The sequence below is a fragment of the Ovis canadensis genome, chromosome 5, assembly GCF_042477335.2.
Source record: "Ovis canadensis isolate MfBH-ARS-UI-01 breed Bighorn chromosome 5, ARS-UI_OviCan_v2, whole genome shotgun sequence".
Taxonomy (NCBI): domain Eukaryota; kingdom Metazoa; phylum Chordata; class Mammalia; order Artiodactyla; family Bovidae; genus Ovis; species Ovis canadensis.
The window spans coordinates 114,026,454-114,043,892 of record NC_091249.1 but is presented as its reverse complement, the minus strand read 5'-3'; the positions used below and the strand labels follow the sequence as shown (position 1 = coordinate 114,043,892).

Sequence of the window (17,439 nt, the reverse complement as noted above, 5' to 3'; positions counted from 1 at the left end):
AACAAAGAAAAAAAGCAGAAAACATACAGTTTACCATTATGAGGAATAAAATAGGCAATAACTATCTTCATAGATATTTAAAGAATAATAAGGGCCTACCAAAAGTAACTCCACGCATATAAATTTGACAAGTAATATGGACTAATTCTTGAAAATGGAAAAAAAAAAAAAACCTCGCCCAAAATGAACTAGATAATTTGAATAGTTATAGAAGGAACTATTAAACAAATTGAATCCACCATTTACAAAGTACCCCTAAAACATATTCTAGCCCAGATGATTTCACTGGAGAATTCTACCAAATATTTAAGGAATTAACAGTGATTCTACACAGTATCTTCTAGAAAGTATAAAAGGAAAGAGTACTTCCTAACTTGATTGATGAGGCTGGTATTGTTCTGATAGCAAAGCCAAAGACAGTAAAAAAAAAAAAAAGGATCACACAGAACAATATCTCTCATAAACTTAGATGCAATAGCACCAACAAAACATTAGCAAGTTAAATGCAACAATATATATTACAAATTTATACAAAAACTATACCTTCCTGGTGCCTAATATTCATCCTCTCTCCTGTTTGGGGCTCATTCAGTGTACATGTCGGTCAGGGCCTTGCCTCATCTATCCTTCTTCAGTGGATCTTCCCAACCCAGGAATCAAACTGGGCTCTCCTGCATTACAGGCAGATTCTCTACCAACTGAGCTATCAGGAAAGCCCCCTAAATCATTCAAAAGGAGATACATACTAGTCTTCTCATCAGCAGGTGTATGAGTTAGGCTCATCTGATTGGACTGCTCCCTCAAGATTTTGATATTTGAGGAAGTAAGAAAAAAGCCCATGGTCAGCCAGAGATTACCTGCAGTGTAAAACTGGGTACTGCAGTGCATCAGATCCTGGGGGTGGAGGCACGGGGGACATCTCGCTAAGATTAGTCCTATAATGTACTTTTGCTTGTCTTTTTTGGGTTCTCGATGGTTTTTAGAATCTACTTTTAGAGACTTCTTACTTATTTCTATGAGCTCTTTAACATATTCTCAATAAATTCATGCACTTTACCCAGAATTAGTTCATGCTGCCTATATTGGTTCAAATACAGTTTATAAATAAAAAAATGATAGTCTTAAAAATGATTTTAAATATAGCTACTTTTTCAAATTACTAATAATGTAAATTAAGATCCTTTGATTTCCTTATAAATTTATATTTAGCAATTGTTCTGGATTTCCACTTTCAGCCAAGATGGAATAACACATTTCCCCTACTACAAAAGCCAACCAAAATTTTGACAAAAATTGAAACAGTGGTTTACATGACAGAGGACTCGGTCAGTGAAAGACAGTGATACATGAGAGGTAGGAAACATTTAAGGTGAGCCTTATAATTCCTCCAGCTTACTGCCTTAAGAGGGTTTTGAGGTCATGGTACAGGAAGAGGGAACCATACAGATTCTGTCAAACTCCCTGAGTTGAAGCAATTAAGCTGAGAGTCCAGAAAAAATCAGTGCAGCTTGAGTTCAGAGGATAGTATACCAGAAGACACAGCGTATCTACAGAGGATGAAGTATGAAGCAGAGTGCTAACTAGCATATATGTGAGTAAAGTAGCTGAGTCTAAGGCTACAAAGGAAAAAAAAATTAAAGCAAGCAGAACCCATCACACACACACTGTTGGGGTTAGTACCTGTTCTGACCAGTTAGACTGGGAAACCTCCAAAATCAGAGAGCGTATAGAATACAGAAGGATCTTGCCTCAGTAATGGGTAATAATTAGCTCTGAACTGAGCACTACTTTGGCTGTAACAAATCTTGGAAGCAAGAGCTCAAAAAGGCAAAGTATTTACCTATAAATTAGCTGCATTCCAGAACAAAGCTTATTTATAAAAATACAAAAAATATCTAGTTTCCAAAATAGTGACATTTACAAGCCCTAATAACCCTTGAAAAATTAAAAGAAATTCAAATAAGCAGAAAAATACAACCCAAAATGTTAGCAAAATTACAGACCCATAACTGATGTATATGTTAAGATTATCAGAGAAGAATGTTAACAGTTATTATACCAGTAATCCATATGATAAAAATTCAAGTAGAAGACAATTTAAAAATCCAAATAAAAATTCTAACCACTGCAATAATGTAAGAAAAAAAATAAACAAAAAGCATGAGAAGCAAAACTCTGTTGTCAACATCATTGCCTATGTAGAAAATCCAAAAAAACACTATAATAAAATGAGCTTAGCAAGTTTGTAAGATACTAATCGACAAGAATCTATGTCATTTATATATGCTAGCTACAACTGTAGAAATCAATATTAAAAATAGTATTATTAACTCCCATAAGGCTATCAATTGATTTTTCAACAGAAACTCTAGGCCAGAAGGGAGTGGCTTAATGTATTTAAAGTTATGAAAGGGAAAAAATCTAATACTATACCAAACAGGGCTTTTATTCAGATGTGATGGAGAGATAAAAAGTTAGATAAGCAAAAGCTAAAAGAGTTCAGTTCAGTTCAGTTCAGTTGCTCAGTCGTGTCCGACTCTTTGAGACCCCATGAATCGCAGCACACCAGGCCTCCCTGTTCATCACCATCTCTCAGAGTTCACTCAGACTCACATCCATCGAGTCTGTGATGCCATCCAGCCATCTCATCCTCGGTCGTCCCCTTCTTCTCCTGCCCCCAATCCCTCCCAGCATCAGAGTCTTTTCCAATGAGTCAACTCTTTGCATGAGGTGGCCAAAGTACTGCAGTTTCAGCTTTAGCATCATTCCTTCCAAAGAAATCCCAGGGTTGATCTCCTTCAGAATGGACTGGTTGGATCTCTTTGCAGTCCAAGGGACTCTCAAGAGTCTCCTCCAACACCACAGTTCAAACGCATCAATTCTTCAGCACTCAGCCTTCTTCACAGTTCAACTCTCACATCCATACATGACCACAGGAAAAACGATAGCCTTGACTAGATGGACCTTGGTCGGCAAAGTAATGTCTCTGCTTTTGAATATGCTATCTAGGTTGGTCATAACTTTTCTTCCAAGGAGTAAGTGTCTTTTAATTTCATGGCTGCAGTCACCATCTGCAGTGATTCTGGAGCCCCCAAATATAAAGTCTGACACTGTTTCCACTGTTTCCACATCTATTTCCCATGAAGTGATAGGACTGGATACCATGATCTTCGTTTTCTGAATGTTGAACTTTAGGCCAACTTTTCCACTCTCTTCTTTCACTTTCATCAAGAGGCTTTTTAGCTCCTCTTCACTTTCTGCATATCTGAGGTTATTGATATTTCTCCAGGCAATCTTTATTCCAGCTTGTGTTTCTTCCAGTCCAGTGTTTCTCATGATGTACTCCACATAGAAGATAAATAAGCAGGGTGACAATATACAGCCTTGATGTACTCCTTTTCCTATTTGGAACCAGTCTGTTGTTCCATGTCCAGTTCTAACCGTTGCTTCCTGACCTGCATACACATTTCTCAAGAGGCAGGTCAGGTGGTCTGGTAGTCCCATCTGTTTCAGAATTTTCCACAGTTTATTGTGATCCACACAGTCAAAGGCTTTGGCATAGTCAATAAAGCAGAAATAGATGTTTTTCTGGAACTCTCTTGCTTTTTCCATGATCCAGCAGATGTTGGCAATTTGATCTCTGGTTCCTCTGCCTTTTCTAAAACCAGCTTGAACATCAGGGAGTTCACGGTTCACGTATTGCTGAAGCCTGGCTTGGAGAATTTTGAGCATTAGTTTAGCAGCGTGTGAGATGAGTGCAATTGTGCGGTAGTTTGAGCATTCTTTGGCATTGCCTTTCTTTGGAAGTGGAATGAAAACTGACCTTTTCCAGTCCTGTGGCCACTGCTGAGTTTTCCAAATTTGCTGGCATATTGAGTGCAGCACTTTCACAGCATCATCTTTCAGGATTTGAAACAGCTCAATTGGAATTCCATCACCTCCAGTAGCTTTGTTTGTAGTGCTGCTTTCTAAGGCCCACTTGACTTCACATTCCAAGATGTCTGGTTCTAGATTAGTGATCACATCATCATGATTATGTGGGTTGTGAAGATCTTTTTTGTACAGTTCTTCTGTGTATTCTTGCCACCTCTTCTTAATATCTTCTGCTTCTGTTAGGTCCATACCATTTCTGTCCTTTATCGAGCCCATCTTTGCATGAAATGTTCCCTTGGTATCTCTAATTTTCTTGAAGAGATCTCTAGTCTTTCCCAATCTGTTGTTTTCTTCTATTTCTTTGCATTGATTGCTGAAGAAGGCTTTATCTCTTCTTGCTATTCATTGGAACTCTGCATTTAGAGCACCACTAAACTAGTTTTATAAAAAAAATATTAAAAGAACTTCTCTAACTGAAAAAGAAAAGGCCATTACTAGAAACATGAAAATTACAAAAGGAAAAAATTCATTGGTGACAGCAATATGAAGGCGAGATAGTAAATCAACCACATACAAATTAGTAGGAAGACTAAAAGACAAAACTAATAAAATTATATCTGCAATAAATAGTTAAAGGGTACACAAAAAGATATAATCTAGGTAAAAAGCTGGAAACACGGGTGGAGTAAAAATGCAGGGTTATTAAAATGTGTTTGAACCTGAGATAAATAACAAAATAATGATGTGTGTGTCTCTGTGTGTGTGTACCTATCTTATGGTAACTGAAAATCAAAAATCTCTTAGTTACACAGACATACACACAAGAAAGGAATCCAAACATAACATAAAAAATAGTCATCAAATCACAAGGGATGAAAGCGAAAGAAGAGAAAGGAACAAAAAGGACCCACAGAAACAAACCCCCCAAAATGAACAAAATGACAGTAAAGTACATACCTAGTAACAATTTCTTTAAATGTCAATGTTCTAAATACTCTAATGAAAATATATAGAGTGGCTGGAAAGGAGTCAAAACAGGATATAAAAACTACTAGAGCTCATTACTGAATTTGGTAATGTTGCAAGATATAAATTTAATACACAAAAATCTGTTGCATTTCTATACACTAACACCATACTATCAGAAACTTAGAAAACAATCTCCAGCTTCCCAGGTGGTCCAGTAGTTAAGAGTCCACCTTGCAATACGGGGGATACTGGTTTGATCCCTGGTCTGGGAAAATCCCACATGCTCTGAGGCAATTAGGCTGTGACCACAGCTACTGAGCCTGTGCACTGAGAGTCCACAAGCCGCAGTTACTGAGGCTCAGAGACCGTGCTCTGCAGCAAAAGAAGCCACTGAAATGAGAAGCCCGCACACTGCAGTGAAGAGTAACCCACACTCGCTGCAACTAGAGAAAGCCTGCACAGAGCAATGAAGACCCAGCACACCCAAAAACAAATACATTTTTAAAAATTAAAAGGAAAAGAAAACGATCCCATTCTAAATGCATTACAAGAACAGAATACCTAGAGTAAATCTAGGAAGGTAAAGGACTTGTACGCAGAAGACTATAATGGACAGTGATGAATGAAATAGAAGATGACACACACAGACGGAAAGATAGACCATGTTAATGGGTGAAATAATTAATACTGTTGAAATGACCATACTACCCAATGAGAACTTCAGATTCAGTGCAATCCCTAAAAATATCAATGACATTTTTCAGAGAACTAGAACAACTAATGCTAAAATTTGTAAGGAAACAAAAGACCCTAAGCAGCCAAAATAATCTCATGAAAGAAGAAATCATGCTCCCCTGATTTCAAACTATACTACAGAGCTACAGTCATCAAAACATACAGCACAGGCAAAAAACAGACACATAAATCAGTGGAAATAAAACCGATCTTATATGGACAATTAAGCTACAACAATGAAGGTATATACAATGGGGAAAAGACAGCTTCTTCAACAAATGGTATTGGGAAAACTGGACAGCTACATGCAAAAGAAACTGGTCTACTCTCTCATACCACAAACAAAAATAAATTCAAGATGGAGTGAAGACTTAAATGTAAGACCTGAGATCACGAAAGTACTGGAAGAAAACAGGCAGTACACTCTTTGACTTCAGTCTTAGTGATAGTTTTGGATGAATTCCACAGGCAAAGAAAACAAATGAAAAATAAACAAATGGGACTACATCAAACTAAAAATCTTTTGTTCAGTAAAAGAAAGCATCAGTAAAAGATAAAGGCTGTGTACTGAATGGGAGAAGATATTTGCAAAGGATATATCTGATAAGGGATTTATATCCAAAATATACAAAGCATACATACAAGTTTAGTTTCTACTCCTGGGTATTTAGCTGAAGAGAAGAAAAGCACTAATTAGAAAAGATACATGCACCTTAGTAATTATTGCAGCATTATTTACAATAGCCAAGGTATAGAAACAACCCAAGTGCCTATGAATAGGTGAATGTATAAAAAAAGATGTAACACACAAGCCGTGGAATATTAGTCATAAATAATAATGAAATCTTGCCATTTGTAACAACGAAGATGGAAATAGAGGGTATTTAAATATAAGTTAAATATGTCAAAGACAAATACTGTATGATTTCACTTATGTGTGGAATCTATTTAAAAAGTGAATGAACAAACATCACAAAACAGAAATAAACACAGAGAACAAACAATTGCTTGCCAGAAAGAAGGGAGTTGAGGGGAGGAATTAAATAGGTGAGGGAGTTTAGGAGGTACAAACTTTTAGTTGCAAAATAAGTGAGTCACGGATATGAAATGCGCAGTGTGGGCATTATAGTCAACGACCGTGTAATATCTTTGTGTGGTGATGTACTGTAACTAGACTTAGTGTGATGGTAAGTTTGAAATGTATAGAAAACCACATCACCATGCTGTGTAATAGGAGCTAATAGTGTTGTAGACCAATTATACTTCAAAAACCAACCAACCAATCAACTAACTCATAGAAAAATAAATCAAGTTTGTTACTAAGGCAGGGGTTTAAGGGAGCAGAAACTGAACGAAGGCAGTGGAAATGTACAAACTACCATTTATATATGAGTACTAGGGATGTAATGGACACTAGACAAATGCAATTAATACTGCCCCATATTATAGATGAAAGTTGTTAAGAGTAAATTCTAAGAGTTCTCATTACAAGGAAATTTTTTTTCTTTATTTAATTTTATGTTGATGATGGATGCTCACTAAACTTATTGTGGTAATCATTTCATGGCATGTGTAAGTCTAATAATTATGCTGTACACCTTAAGTTTATAAAGTGTAAATTATATCTCAATAAAACTAGAAAAGCTTAAAAAATAATAGTAACAATACTATTAAGCAAGAAAAAATTCTGTAGAAGAAAAGATCAGTATTCAAAAATCTTTGGTATTTAATACACTACCTACAAACAACTTGAAATTGATATTAAACAACAATACCATTAGCAATAGTATCAAGAAAAAGAAAAATTTAAAGATAAATATGATAGAAAATATAAAAACTCTATACAATGATTACTGTAAAACATGCTGAGAGAAATTAAAGACCTAAATTTTAAAATGAAGATGTATCCAATGTTGGTGGAATAAAAGACTCAATATCTTTAAGATGTTAATCTTCAGATGTTAATACAAAAATTAATGTGTATATTCGATGTAATCACAACCAAAATCCTAGTGAGCTTCCTTCTTTAGATATTGGAAAAATGACGTTTAAATTCATATAGTTACACAAAGGACCTAGAAAAACCGCAAACAATTCTAAAGAACAAAGATGGAGGACTAACACTATTTGATTTCAAGACATTATAAAGCCACAATAATCAAGAAAGTAGTATTGGTGTAATATAGACAAATAAGTCAGTGGAACAGAATAAAGTCCAAAAGTACACAAATACATATATAGATAATTGATTTATGGTAGAGTGAATATGCAGTTTATGGAACATTTAGATATCTATATTTAAACAAATAAACTTTGATCTGTATATTATACAATGCTAATAGTTAATTTTAAATGGATTGTAGATGTAAAATATACAATTTCAGGGATATGAGAAAAAATTTATGTGAACTTGTGTTCAGCAAAGATTTCTTAGATATGACACCAAATATGTGATCCATAAAGAAACGTTGATAAATTGGACTTAATTAAAATAAAAAACACATGCTCTTTGGAAGAGTCCATTAAAGTAATGCAGAGACAGACCATAGACTATGAGAAGATATTTGAAAATTATATGTTTAACAAAGAACTTGATCTCTTGATAATATTAACAACTCTCAATGCTTAATAACAGTTCAATTCAGTTCAGTCGCTCAGTCGTGTCCGACTCTTTGTGACCCCATGAATTGCAGCACACCAGGCCTCCCTGTCCATCACCAACTCCCGGAGTTCACTCATACTCAAGTCCATCGAGTCCATGATGCCATCCAGCCATCTCATCCTCGGTTGTCCCCTTCTCCTCCTGCCCCCAATCCCTCCCAGCATCAGAGTCTTTTCCAATGAGTCAACTCTTTGCATGAGGTGGCCAGAGTACTGCAGTTTCAGCTTTAGCATCATTCCTTCCAAAGAAATCCCAGGGTTGATCTCCTTCAGAATGGACTGGTTGGATCTCCTTGCAGTCCAAGGGACTCTCAAGAGTCTTCTCCAACACCACAGTTCAAAAGCAGCAATTCTTCAGTGCTCAGCCTTCTTCACAGTTCAACTCTCACATCCATACATGACCACAGGAAAAACCATAGCCTTGACTAGACGGACCTTAGTTGGCAAAGTAATGTCTCTGCTTTTGAATATGCTATCTAGGTTGGTCATAACTTTTCTTCCAAGGAGTAAGCATCTTTTAATTTCATGGCTGCAGTCACCATCTACAGTGATTTTGGAGCCCAAAATGGGGAGAAGATTTGAACAGATATTTAACCAAATAATAAATATAGATGGAAAATAAGTGCATGGAAAGATGTCTAGCATCAGTCATTAGGGAAACTCATATTCAGTTCAGTTCAGTTACTCATTCGTGTCTGACTCTTTGTGACCCCATAGACTGTAGCACGCCAGGCCTCCCTGTCCATCACCAACTCCCTGAGTTCACCCCAACCCATGTCCATTGAGTCAGTGATGCCCTCCAACCATCTCATCCTCTGTTGTTCCCTTCTCCGCCTGCCTTCAATCTTTCCCAGCATCAGGGGCTTTTCAATTGAATCAGTTCTTTGCATCAGGTGCCCAAAGTAGAGTTTCAGCTTCAGCATCAGTCCTTAAAATGAATATTCAGCACTGATTTCCTTTAGGATGGACTGGCTGGATCTCCCAGCAGTCCAAGGGACTCTCAAACTATATCTTTGTTAGAATGTCTAAAATTAAAAAGATTCTTCCAAGTGTTGGCAAGAAATAAAGGAAACAGTTGAAATCTTATACACTGTTTCTGAGAATATGAAATAATACAATCACTTTGGAAAACTAATTGACAGTTTCTTAAAAAGTTAAATGAACACCTACCATATGATCCAAAAATTCTAGTCCTTGATGTTACTCAAGAGACGATACAAAGACCATGTAAAGACCAACTTCACGAAAGAAGTCAGACAAAGAAAGGGCACATACTGTATTTTCATAAAATGCTTTGAAATTGAAAGTAATGAATAGTGTCAGAAAGTAGATCAGCAGATACCATGGGGTGGAGGAATTATTCATACAAAGGAGCATGAGGGAACCGTTGCAGGTGATGATCATGTTCTTTAACATGATTGCAGTGATGATTTCACAAGTGTATGTGAATTGTATACCTAGTATATGTACAGTTTATTGTATATCAGTTATACCTAAATCTGTTAAAATTAATAATCATATTTTATTGATCTCATTAATATCTCGATGTGTGTGTTAATATGTATAATACAGTAGTATTATAATTACATTCAATTTCCTTTTTTTTTTTTTTTTTTACAGAACAGGGCAGTTGGGAAACCTGACAGCTCCTTGCAATTCTCATTGTAAATGCTCAACTGCATTTTATTCTGCTACATGTGGAAGAGATGATATTGCATATTTTTCTCCTTGCTTTGCAGGTTGTACACAGTCTAAAACATTAAAGGCTAGCAAGGTTATTATCTTCTATTATGCTTCTTTCTCTCCATTAAGAAGTGCATCTTATGGATGTTTATATTTTACTCTTGTTCTCTACAAAATCCTTTTTTTCCCCCTTATTTTCCCTTTTCTTAAATTTTTCTTAAAGTGTGGATTTATTGGTCACAATTCATAGGACTTATGGAGAACCGTAAGTGAAGTGAAAGTGTTAGTCACTCAGTGGAGTCCGACTCTGTGACACCATGGACGGTAGCCTGCCAGGCTCCTCTGTCCATAGGATTCTCCAGACAAGAATACTCAAGATTCCCTTCTCCAGGGGATCTTCCCAACCCAGGGATGGGACCCTGGTCTCCTGCATTGTAGACAGATTCTTTACCATCTGAGCCACCAGGGAAGCCTAGGAATGACTTTGGGATCCATATTTTATTCAGTGTTTCTCTCTCTTCTCTCTTTGCCTAGTCTTTGTGAGGGGAAGAGAAAAACAAAGAGCATTTTTCCTCACATATGGACATTATACCATCTTCCCAAGTAGGCAATAAGGTACTTTATTAGTACTTCATTTATTAGTATCTACACCACAATATTCTTTTTTGCTGTTACAAACAGATAATTTTATTACAAGATAGTAACATACCTGACCAACTTTAGTTCATCATTGTCGTATTTTCTCTGGCCTATGATTTAACAATATATCTTCAGTTTTTATTGAATATTTATATTGAAAAGGTTATATACCCTTGAAAAATTTTTTTCTTAAATGTTTAAAATTATTGTTTAAATTTTTTAAATTTAGGATGGTTATTTATAAATATTACATATTCTAAAAACTGTTACATATTTTAAATGATTTATATATTTTAAAATATATTTAAAATATTTTAAATCATTCAAAATAGGTTACTATGGAAACCTTTAAATGTAGTAGAAAAGCATAATGGACTCCTATATGTTACTCATCTTGAACAATTTATTAACTTATGGAAAATCTTATTTTAAATAAACGATTTTTTAAGTGTTCACATTGTAACCACAGTATAAAGCAGAACTGTTTGACTTTGTTGTTTTGATGCCATGGGATATTCAAGAGCCAAAAATTCCACTCACTGAAATGCTCTAACCCCTCTTTCTTTTTCTGGGGAATCCCTTTTAGGGATTTGTTTCTATTTCATAAAAATCTTTATATTTAATTTGTCTAAGGAATAATTAATTCTTAAGGAATAATGAAGTAATTCACAAAATAGTGACTCAAACTGTGTGATAACATTTTTTTTTATATCATTGGTATTGACATAATACACTATCATCTGTAAGATAGATAGCTGGTGGGAAGCTGCTGCATAACACAGGGAGCCCAGGCTGATGCTCTGTGATGACAGATGATGCCGAATAAAAATGAAAATAATGAAATATTTTTGACCAAAAATTAGATGTTACAAATTACCCAAGACAAACATTAGTTTGAAAAGCAATAAAGTCTCTGAAGGAAAACTGACCATAGTAGATGTTATTATTAGTACCATTTGATACAGATGAAGCCAGTTAATGGATAAAACATACATTAACTTCAAGTGGGAAAGAATTGATACCAATAAACATAATTTTAACAAAATGAAAATTAAGTAAGAGAAATACCACATATAAAAAAACTATTGTGTCTAAATTGTGTTAATGGAATTCCTTCTGGAAATTTTTTTTTCAATGAAAATATGTCAGCTTTGAAATAATTCTGATTAAATGTTCATATTCAAATATGATCAGGGTCAAATGTGTTAGAATTGAGTGCTCTTCAGTTAGATTTATGCAAAAATTTACAAGAGGAGCGGTAGGAAACACTACACCTCTGAAGATTTCTAATTTTCTGTAGAAAATCACAGCTATACCAAAGCTGAAAACAGATATCTGCTATTCATGTTGATAATATTCCAAGTGTTTTGCCTCTTTGAGATCCACATGTATTGCTATTATCCATGCTATCAAAGACCTTCAAATATCCTAACATAGGTATGAAAGAAATCTCTAGCTTTTCTTCATGATCTTTTCACTGGGACTAGTTCTCTTCAGCAGCTGATATGGCTTTCATCATAAAATAGCAGTTTCAGGGGGCTTCTTGTAGAGACTGCTCTCATTGAACAGGAGCCTCATTCTAATTATTTATAGAGAAGGGAAGTCAATATTGTCCAAAGTATTAAGGATTACAAGAAGCCAGGCTTAGGGTCTCTTCCAGTTGAAACACCCCTAGAATATTTTAATTTCATTTACTGATTTGCCTCCTTTGTGTTACTTTTGTCATATATATTTTATTTCCTCATATACTTTTAAGGACACATATCCTTTTTGTTGGGCTTCCCTGGTGGCTCAGCTGGTAAAGAATTCACCTGCAATGCCGGAAATCCCACATCAAAGGGTCGGGAAAATCCCCTGGAGAAGGGATAGGCGACCCACTCCAGTATTCTTGGGTGACATATTCCAGTATTCTTGCAGACATATGTAATTTTGATAAACTATGTAAATTATGGGCTTCCCTGGTGACTCAGATGGTTAAGAATCTGCCTGCAATGCAGGAGACCTGGGTTCGATCCCTGGTTGGGAAGATCCCCTGGAGGAGGAAATGGCAACCCCCTCCATGGACAGAAGAGCCTGGCAGGCTACAATCCACGGGGTCACAAAGAGTCAGACACAGCACACACCACACCCTTTTTGTTGTTGTTTTGTACAGTCAATATGCATTTATATTTGCCCATTTCCTTGCATTTTCATGTTTTCATATGAGGTTATTTTCTTTCTTCTTGAAGAACCATATTTTACCTTCCATTTCTGAAAAGAAAAACTGTTTTCACTTGGCATGGAATTCTATATTGGTAACGATCTGTCCCCACTCCCTGCCCCACCCCTACATTTGGAAGATGCCATTATATCATCTTTATGTCTCGGCTGCTTAGCTGCTTTTAAAATTTTCTCTTTAATTTTTGATTTTCAAGAATTTTACTGTGATGTGCTTGGATGTGGTTTTCATTATAATCATTTTGCTAGAGTTTCACAGAATGTCTTTAGTTTTTGGATTTTTGTCTATCAGTTGGAAAATTCTTGGTAATTGTTTCTCCCTCATTTTCTCCTCTTTTATTGGAGGGAGAAGCACTATATATTAGCTTAATATTGTTGTGTAACACATTATTACAGCCTTAGTGTCTTTAAATAATACTCATTTATTAGCTGACAGGATCAGAAGTCCAGATATGGGCATCGCTCAGTCCTCTGCTCAGAGTCTCACAGACTGAAATCAGGGTATTGGTTGAAATATATTCCTTTCTGGAGGCTCTGGGGGAAAAAAACCTACTTCCAAGCTCATTCAGATTATGGGCCAAATTTAGTTCCTTTGGACTGTAAAAAATGAAGCTTCCTTTTGTTTGTTAGCTGTCTGCCAAGGGCCGATTTTAGGTCTCAGAGGCCACCCCCCTTCTTTGCTACATGACTCCTTCCACCTTCAAAGCCAGCAAGGGAATCTCCCTTATGACACATGCTCTGAATCTCTGAGTTTAGGAAAGGCCCAGTTGCTTATATACACTATCTGATTGGGTGAGGTTTGCCACCTCTTAGCAATGCCATGTAACATAAACTTAGTAAGAGGATTACAGTTCACCAGTTTCCATCAACCTAGGGATTATGCAGGTTTATAAAACAGAGGGGTGGGATTCTTAGGTGCCATTTTAGAATTCTGCCTAACACTAGACTACAAATAGACTTTTCTACTGTGTCCCATCCTTTTTTTTTGCTTTTGCTTTCTTTCTCTGTTTTCCATCTCCTTTTATCTGTTTAGATGTGTCCTATTGGCCTGTCTTCCAGTTGCTAGTTCTGTTTTCTGCAGTGTCTGCTCTGCTGTTAAACCCATTAACTGAGGTGGTAAGTTTACTCATTGTATTTTTCAGTTCTAACACTGTGTTTTTGCAGAATCCAAACCCCTGGGGAAATTTTACATTCCTTAAGATATTTTATCCATTTACCTTCTATTTTCTGGAAAATATTAATTATACTGTTTTAAAGTTCTTCTTTTCAGGTCTACTATTTGTAGTAGCCTACTTATGTTTGTTCCTCTAGTTTTAAGCCAATTATTCTTGTCATTTTGCATACTTTGTAATGATATATGAAATCCTAAACATTATATATAAAAAATATATCAACATAATTATACAACCATCTATTTCTCTATTTTGGCTTCATACATTTTCAAACTCTCTCACTGTGTGCATAACATTAATAATTGTCACAGCTTCTTGATGAATTGTTTATCTTTACAAAATGTTCCTTCCCAACTCTGATAATACTCTTTTTCTTAAAGTATATTTTATGTATTAAATAGTCACTATAGATTTTCTTGCTGATTTCATGGTGCATCTTATTTCTATCATTTTATTTTCCAATGGTTTGTGTCTTTATGTTTAAAGTCTCTCCTGTAGCCCGTGGATAATATGCTTTTGCTTTTTTCCACGTTTCTGCTAATGTCTGTCTTTCAACTGGCATATTTAGACAACTGACAATTATTGTAATTATTGATAGTGTAGAGTTAGATCTGTCTTCCTCTTTTATTATTTGGATTGAATTTTTTTTAATGTTTCAGTTTTAATTTAACTTTGCCATTTTGGTTATATCTCTTTGGTTATAACTCCACAGAGCCTAATATCTTGTAATTCCATCATCTGTTCACTAAGCTTTCTTCATATTTTCACTTTTCCTGTTGGTCAGCTTAGGTTCTATGGCCTACAGTTGTTTGTTGTGCTAGATATCTACTTTTCACCTTCTCTACCTACTCATTGTTCCAGAAGACTGGACTATAGGATGAGAGTTTCTTTGCCCTCTAGCTGCAGACTGGATTATATGCTAGCAAGAAGTCCCAGTAGAAAATCAGAAATATGGGGTAGGAGAAAATAAAGTCATTGGGTTTATTTTCTTGGTTCCCTCTCCGTGCCTTGGACTGGCCGCTCTTGCCCTACAAAGCTTAGTTTCTTTCAGGGAGGCCTTCTCCATATGAGTCTCTCCTTCTGGTAACCATTCTTACCCTCAGTTCAGTTCAGTTCAGTCGCTCAGTTGTGTCTGACTCTTTGAGACCCCATGAATTGCAGCACACCAGGCCTCCCTGTTGATCACCAACTCCCAGAGTTCACTCAAACTCACGTCCATCGAGTCAGTGATGCCATCCAGCCATCTCATCCTCTGTCGTCCAGTTCTCCTCCTGCCCCCAGTCCCTCCCAGCATCAGTCTTTTCCAATGAGTCAACTCTTCTCATGAGGTGGCCAAAGTATTGGAGTTTCAGCTTTAGCATCATTCCTTCCAAAGAACACCCAGGGCTGATCTCCTTTAGAATGGACTGGTTGGTTCTCCTTGCAGTCCAAGGGACTCTCAAGAGTCTTCTCCAACACCACAGTTCAGACATTAATTCTTCAGTGCTCAGCTTTCTTTACAGTCCAACTCTCACATCCATACATGACTACTGGAAAAACCATAGCCTTGACTAGATGGACCTTTGTTGGCAAAGTAATGTCTCTGCTTTTGAATATGCTATGTAGGTTGGTCAGAACTTTTCTTCCAAGGAGTAAGCGTCTTTTAATTTCATGGCTGCAATCACCATCTGCAGTGATTTTGGAGCCCCCCAAAATAAAGTCTGACACTGTTTCCACTGTTTCCCCATCTATTTCCCATGAAGTGATGGGACCAGATGCCATGATCTTAGTTTTCTGAATGTTGAGCTTTAAGCCAACTTTTTCGCTCTTCTCTTTCACTTTCATCAAGAGGCTTTTTAGTTCCTCTTCACTTTCTGCCATAAGGGTGGTATCATCTGCATATCAAATCTACTTTTAAAATACATGCTGCATCTGATTATCTTCATCATTTTCTTTGATACCTGGGCCCCAATCACCACTGACTTGCATCTTATTTCAGTAGCCTTTTAACTTTTCTCTGCTTTCACAGTTCAGTAGTATCAATATAGATGCTAAAGTGGTCCTTTTAAATATATCACTTATACATATACCCCTCCAATGATTTCATATTGCTAAGAATATAAACCAAAGTTCTTAATTGTTCTTGCAATTACCTACCAGTTTCTGTATAAATCCTTTCCTCATTACTCTGATCTTGTTTTCTCTTAGTTTTCTTTATGTCCACTCTCATTCAACCAAATTTTTCATCTTGTTTTCTTTAAACTTGTCAAGCAAGCTCAAGTCCCAAGTCTTTTTAATTTCTATTTTATTTTTCCTACCTGGAATATACTTCTTTCAGATGGCCACAGTGGCTCACTTCCTTACCTTCTTCAAATCTCTGCTTAAATATCGCTGTATCATTGTGGCATTACCCGACCATGCAAAACTCACCCCTACCATCTCTCTGAATTTTCCTTCCTTTATTTTTTTTCTCCATAGCATTCATCACCATGTGCTCCATTAAAGGTTCTTTTTATATGTTAAAAAATCACTTATCTTATGCCAGTAAATTTTCTACATGAGGGCAGGGATTTCTGTGGTGTGTTTACTTTGTTTTCATAATACCTAGAATGATGTTTCATACAAGGGCATTATAAAAGAAATATGATGGAAAGAATGATTTGCTCTTTGGCTATTTCTATTTTTGTTTAACACATCCAGCAACCACTTAGCAGCTTCCCTAAACAACTGATAGGACTTTTGTACCATCATTTTCTGAATCACTGAGGTTCAAGTCATTTTTATTTTCCCTTATTTTTTCACCAGTAACTTAGTTGAATATTTCTACTGAATTTTTAAAAATTATTACTATTAGTATGAGCAAACTCAGGGAGACAGTGAAGGACAGGGAAGCCTGGTGTGCTGCCGTACATAGAGTCACAAAAAGGTGGATGTGACTTAGCGACTGAACAATAAAATTATTTAATTTAGAATCTTCAATATATTAGCGAACTGCTTACTAGTTTTTGTATCTCCAGCTCTGTTTAGCTCTTCTTAGAAAATGTCACCTATTCATCTTCCTTGAATTACCAGTACTAAAATAACAACCTGAAGTTTTTATTGGTTCTCATTAGGGACTACATTATGACTTACATTGACTTTAGGCACTTTTGCCTTTGTAAATCTCTTCTTTCACTTAAAACAAAAGAAAGAGAGAGAGAAGTTGATTTAATGTTCAACTGCAATGGTGTAAAGACAAATATGATGCAGGCTTGATACATTATAATATATTTCTTTATTATGACATTTATTTTTTCTCTGATTTTAAAAAACACTAAAATTAAAACCTCTATTTTGGTCCTGAAAGTATTGTGGGCCCTAGGCATACTGCGCCTCCTCTGCCTAACAGATAGCAGCCCTGTCATCATCACATACAGAGTAAAGTCTTATCTTTTCATCACAGTTCTAAAACTGTCTGTAATTGAGTAATTCTCCTTATTTCAAATCCCATCTAAAATTCCATTTTGTTCAT

General features: G+C 36.0%; 1 protein-coding gene across 1 annotated transcript in view; it reads left to right on the top strand.

Moving 5' to 3' along the window:
• The window catches only part of SLCO6A1 (solute carrier organic anion transporter family member 6A1), a 104,492-nt gene that overhangs the window by 67,493 nt on the left and 19,560 nt on the right, over positions 1-17,439 (top strand). Inside the window, exon 14 of the mRNA XM_069592742.1 lies at positions 9,859-10,012. Coding sequence (XP_069448843.1) covers positions 9,859-10,012 — 154 coding nt within the window. The remainder of the gene's footprint in view (positions 1-9,858; positions 10,013-17,439) is intronic.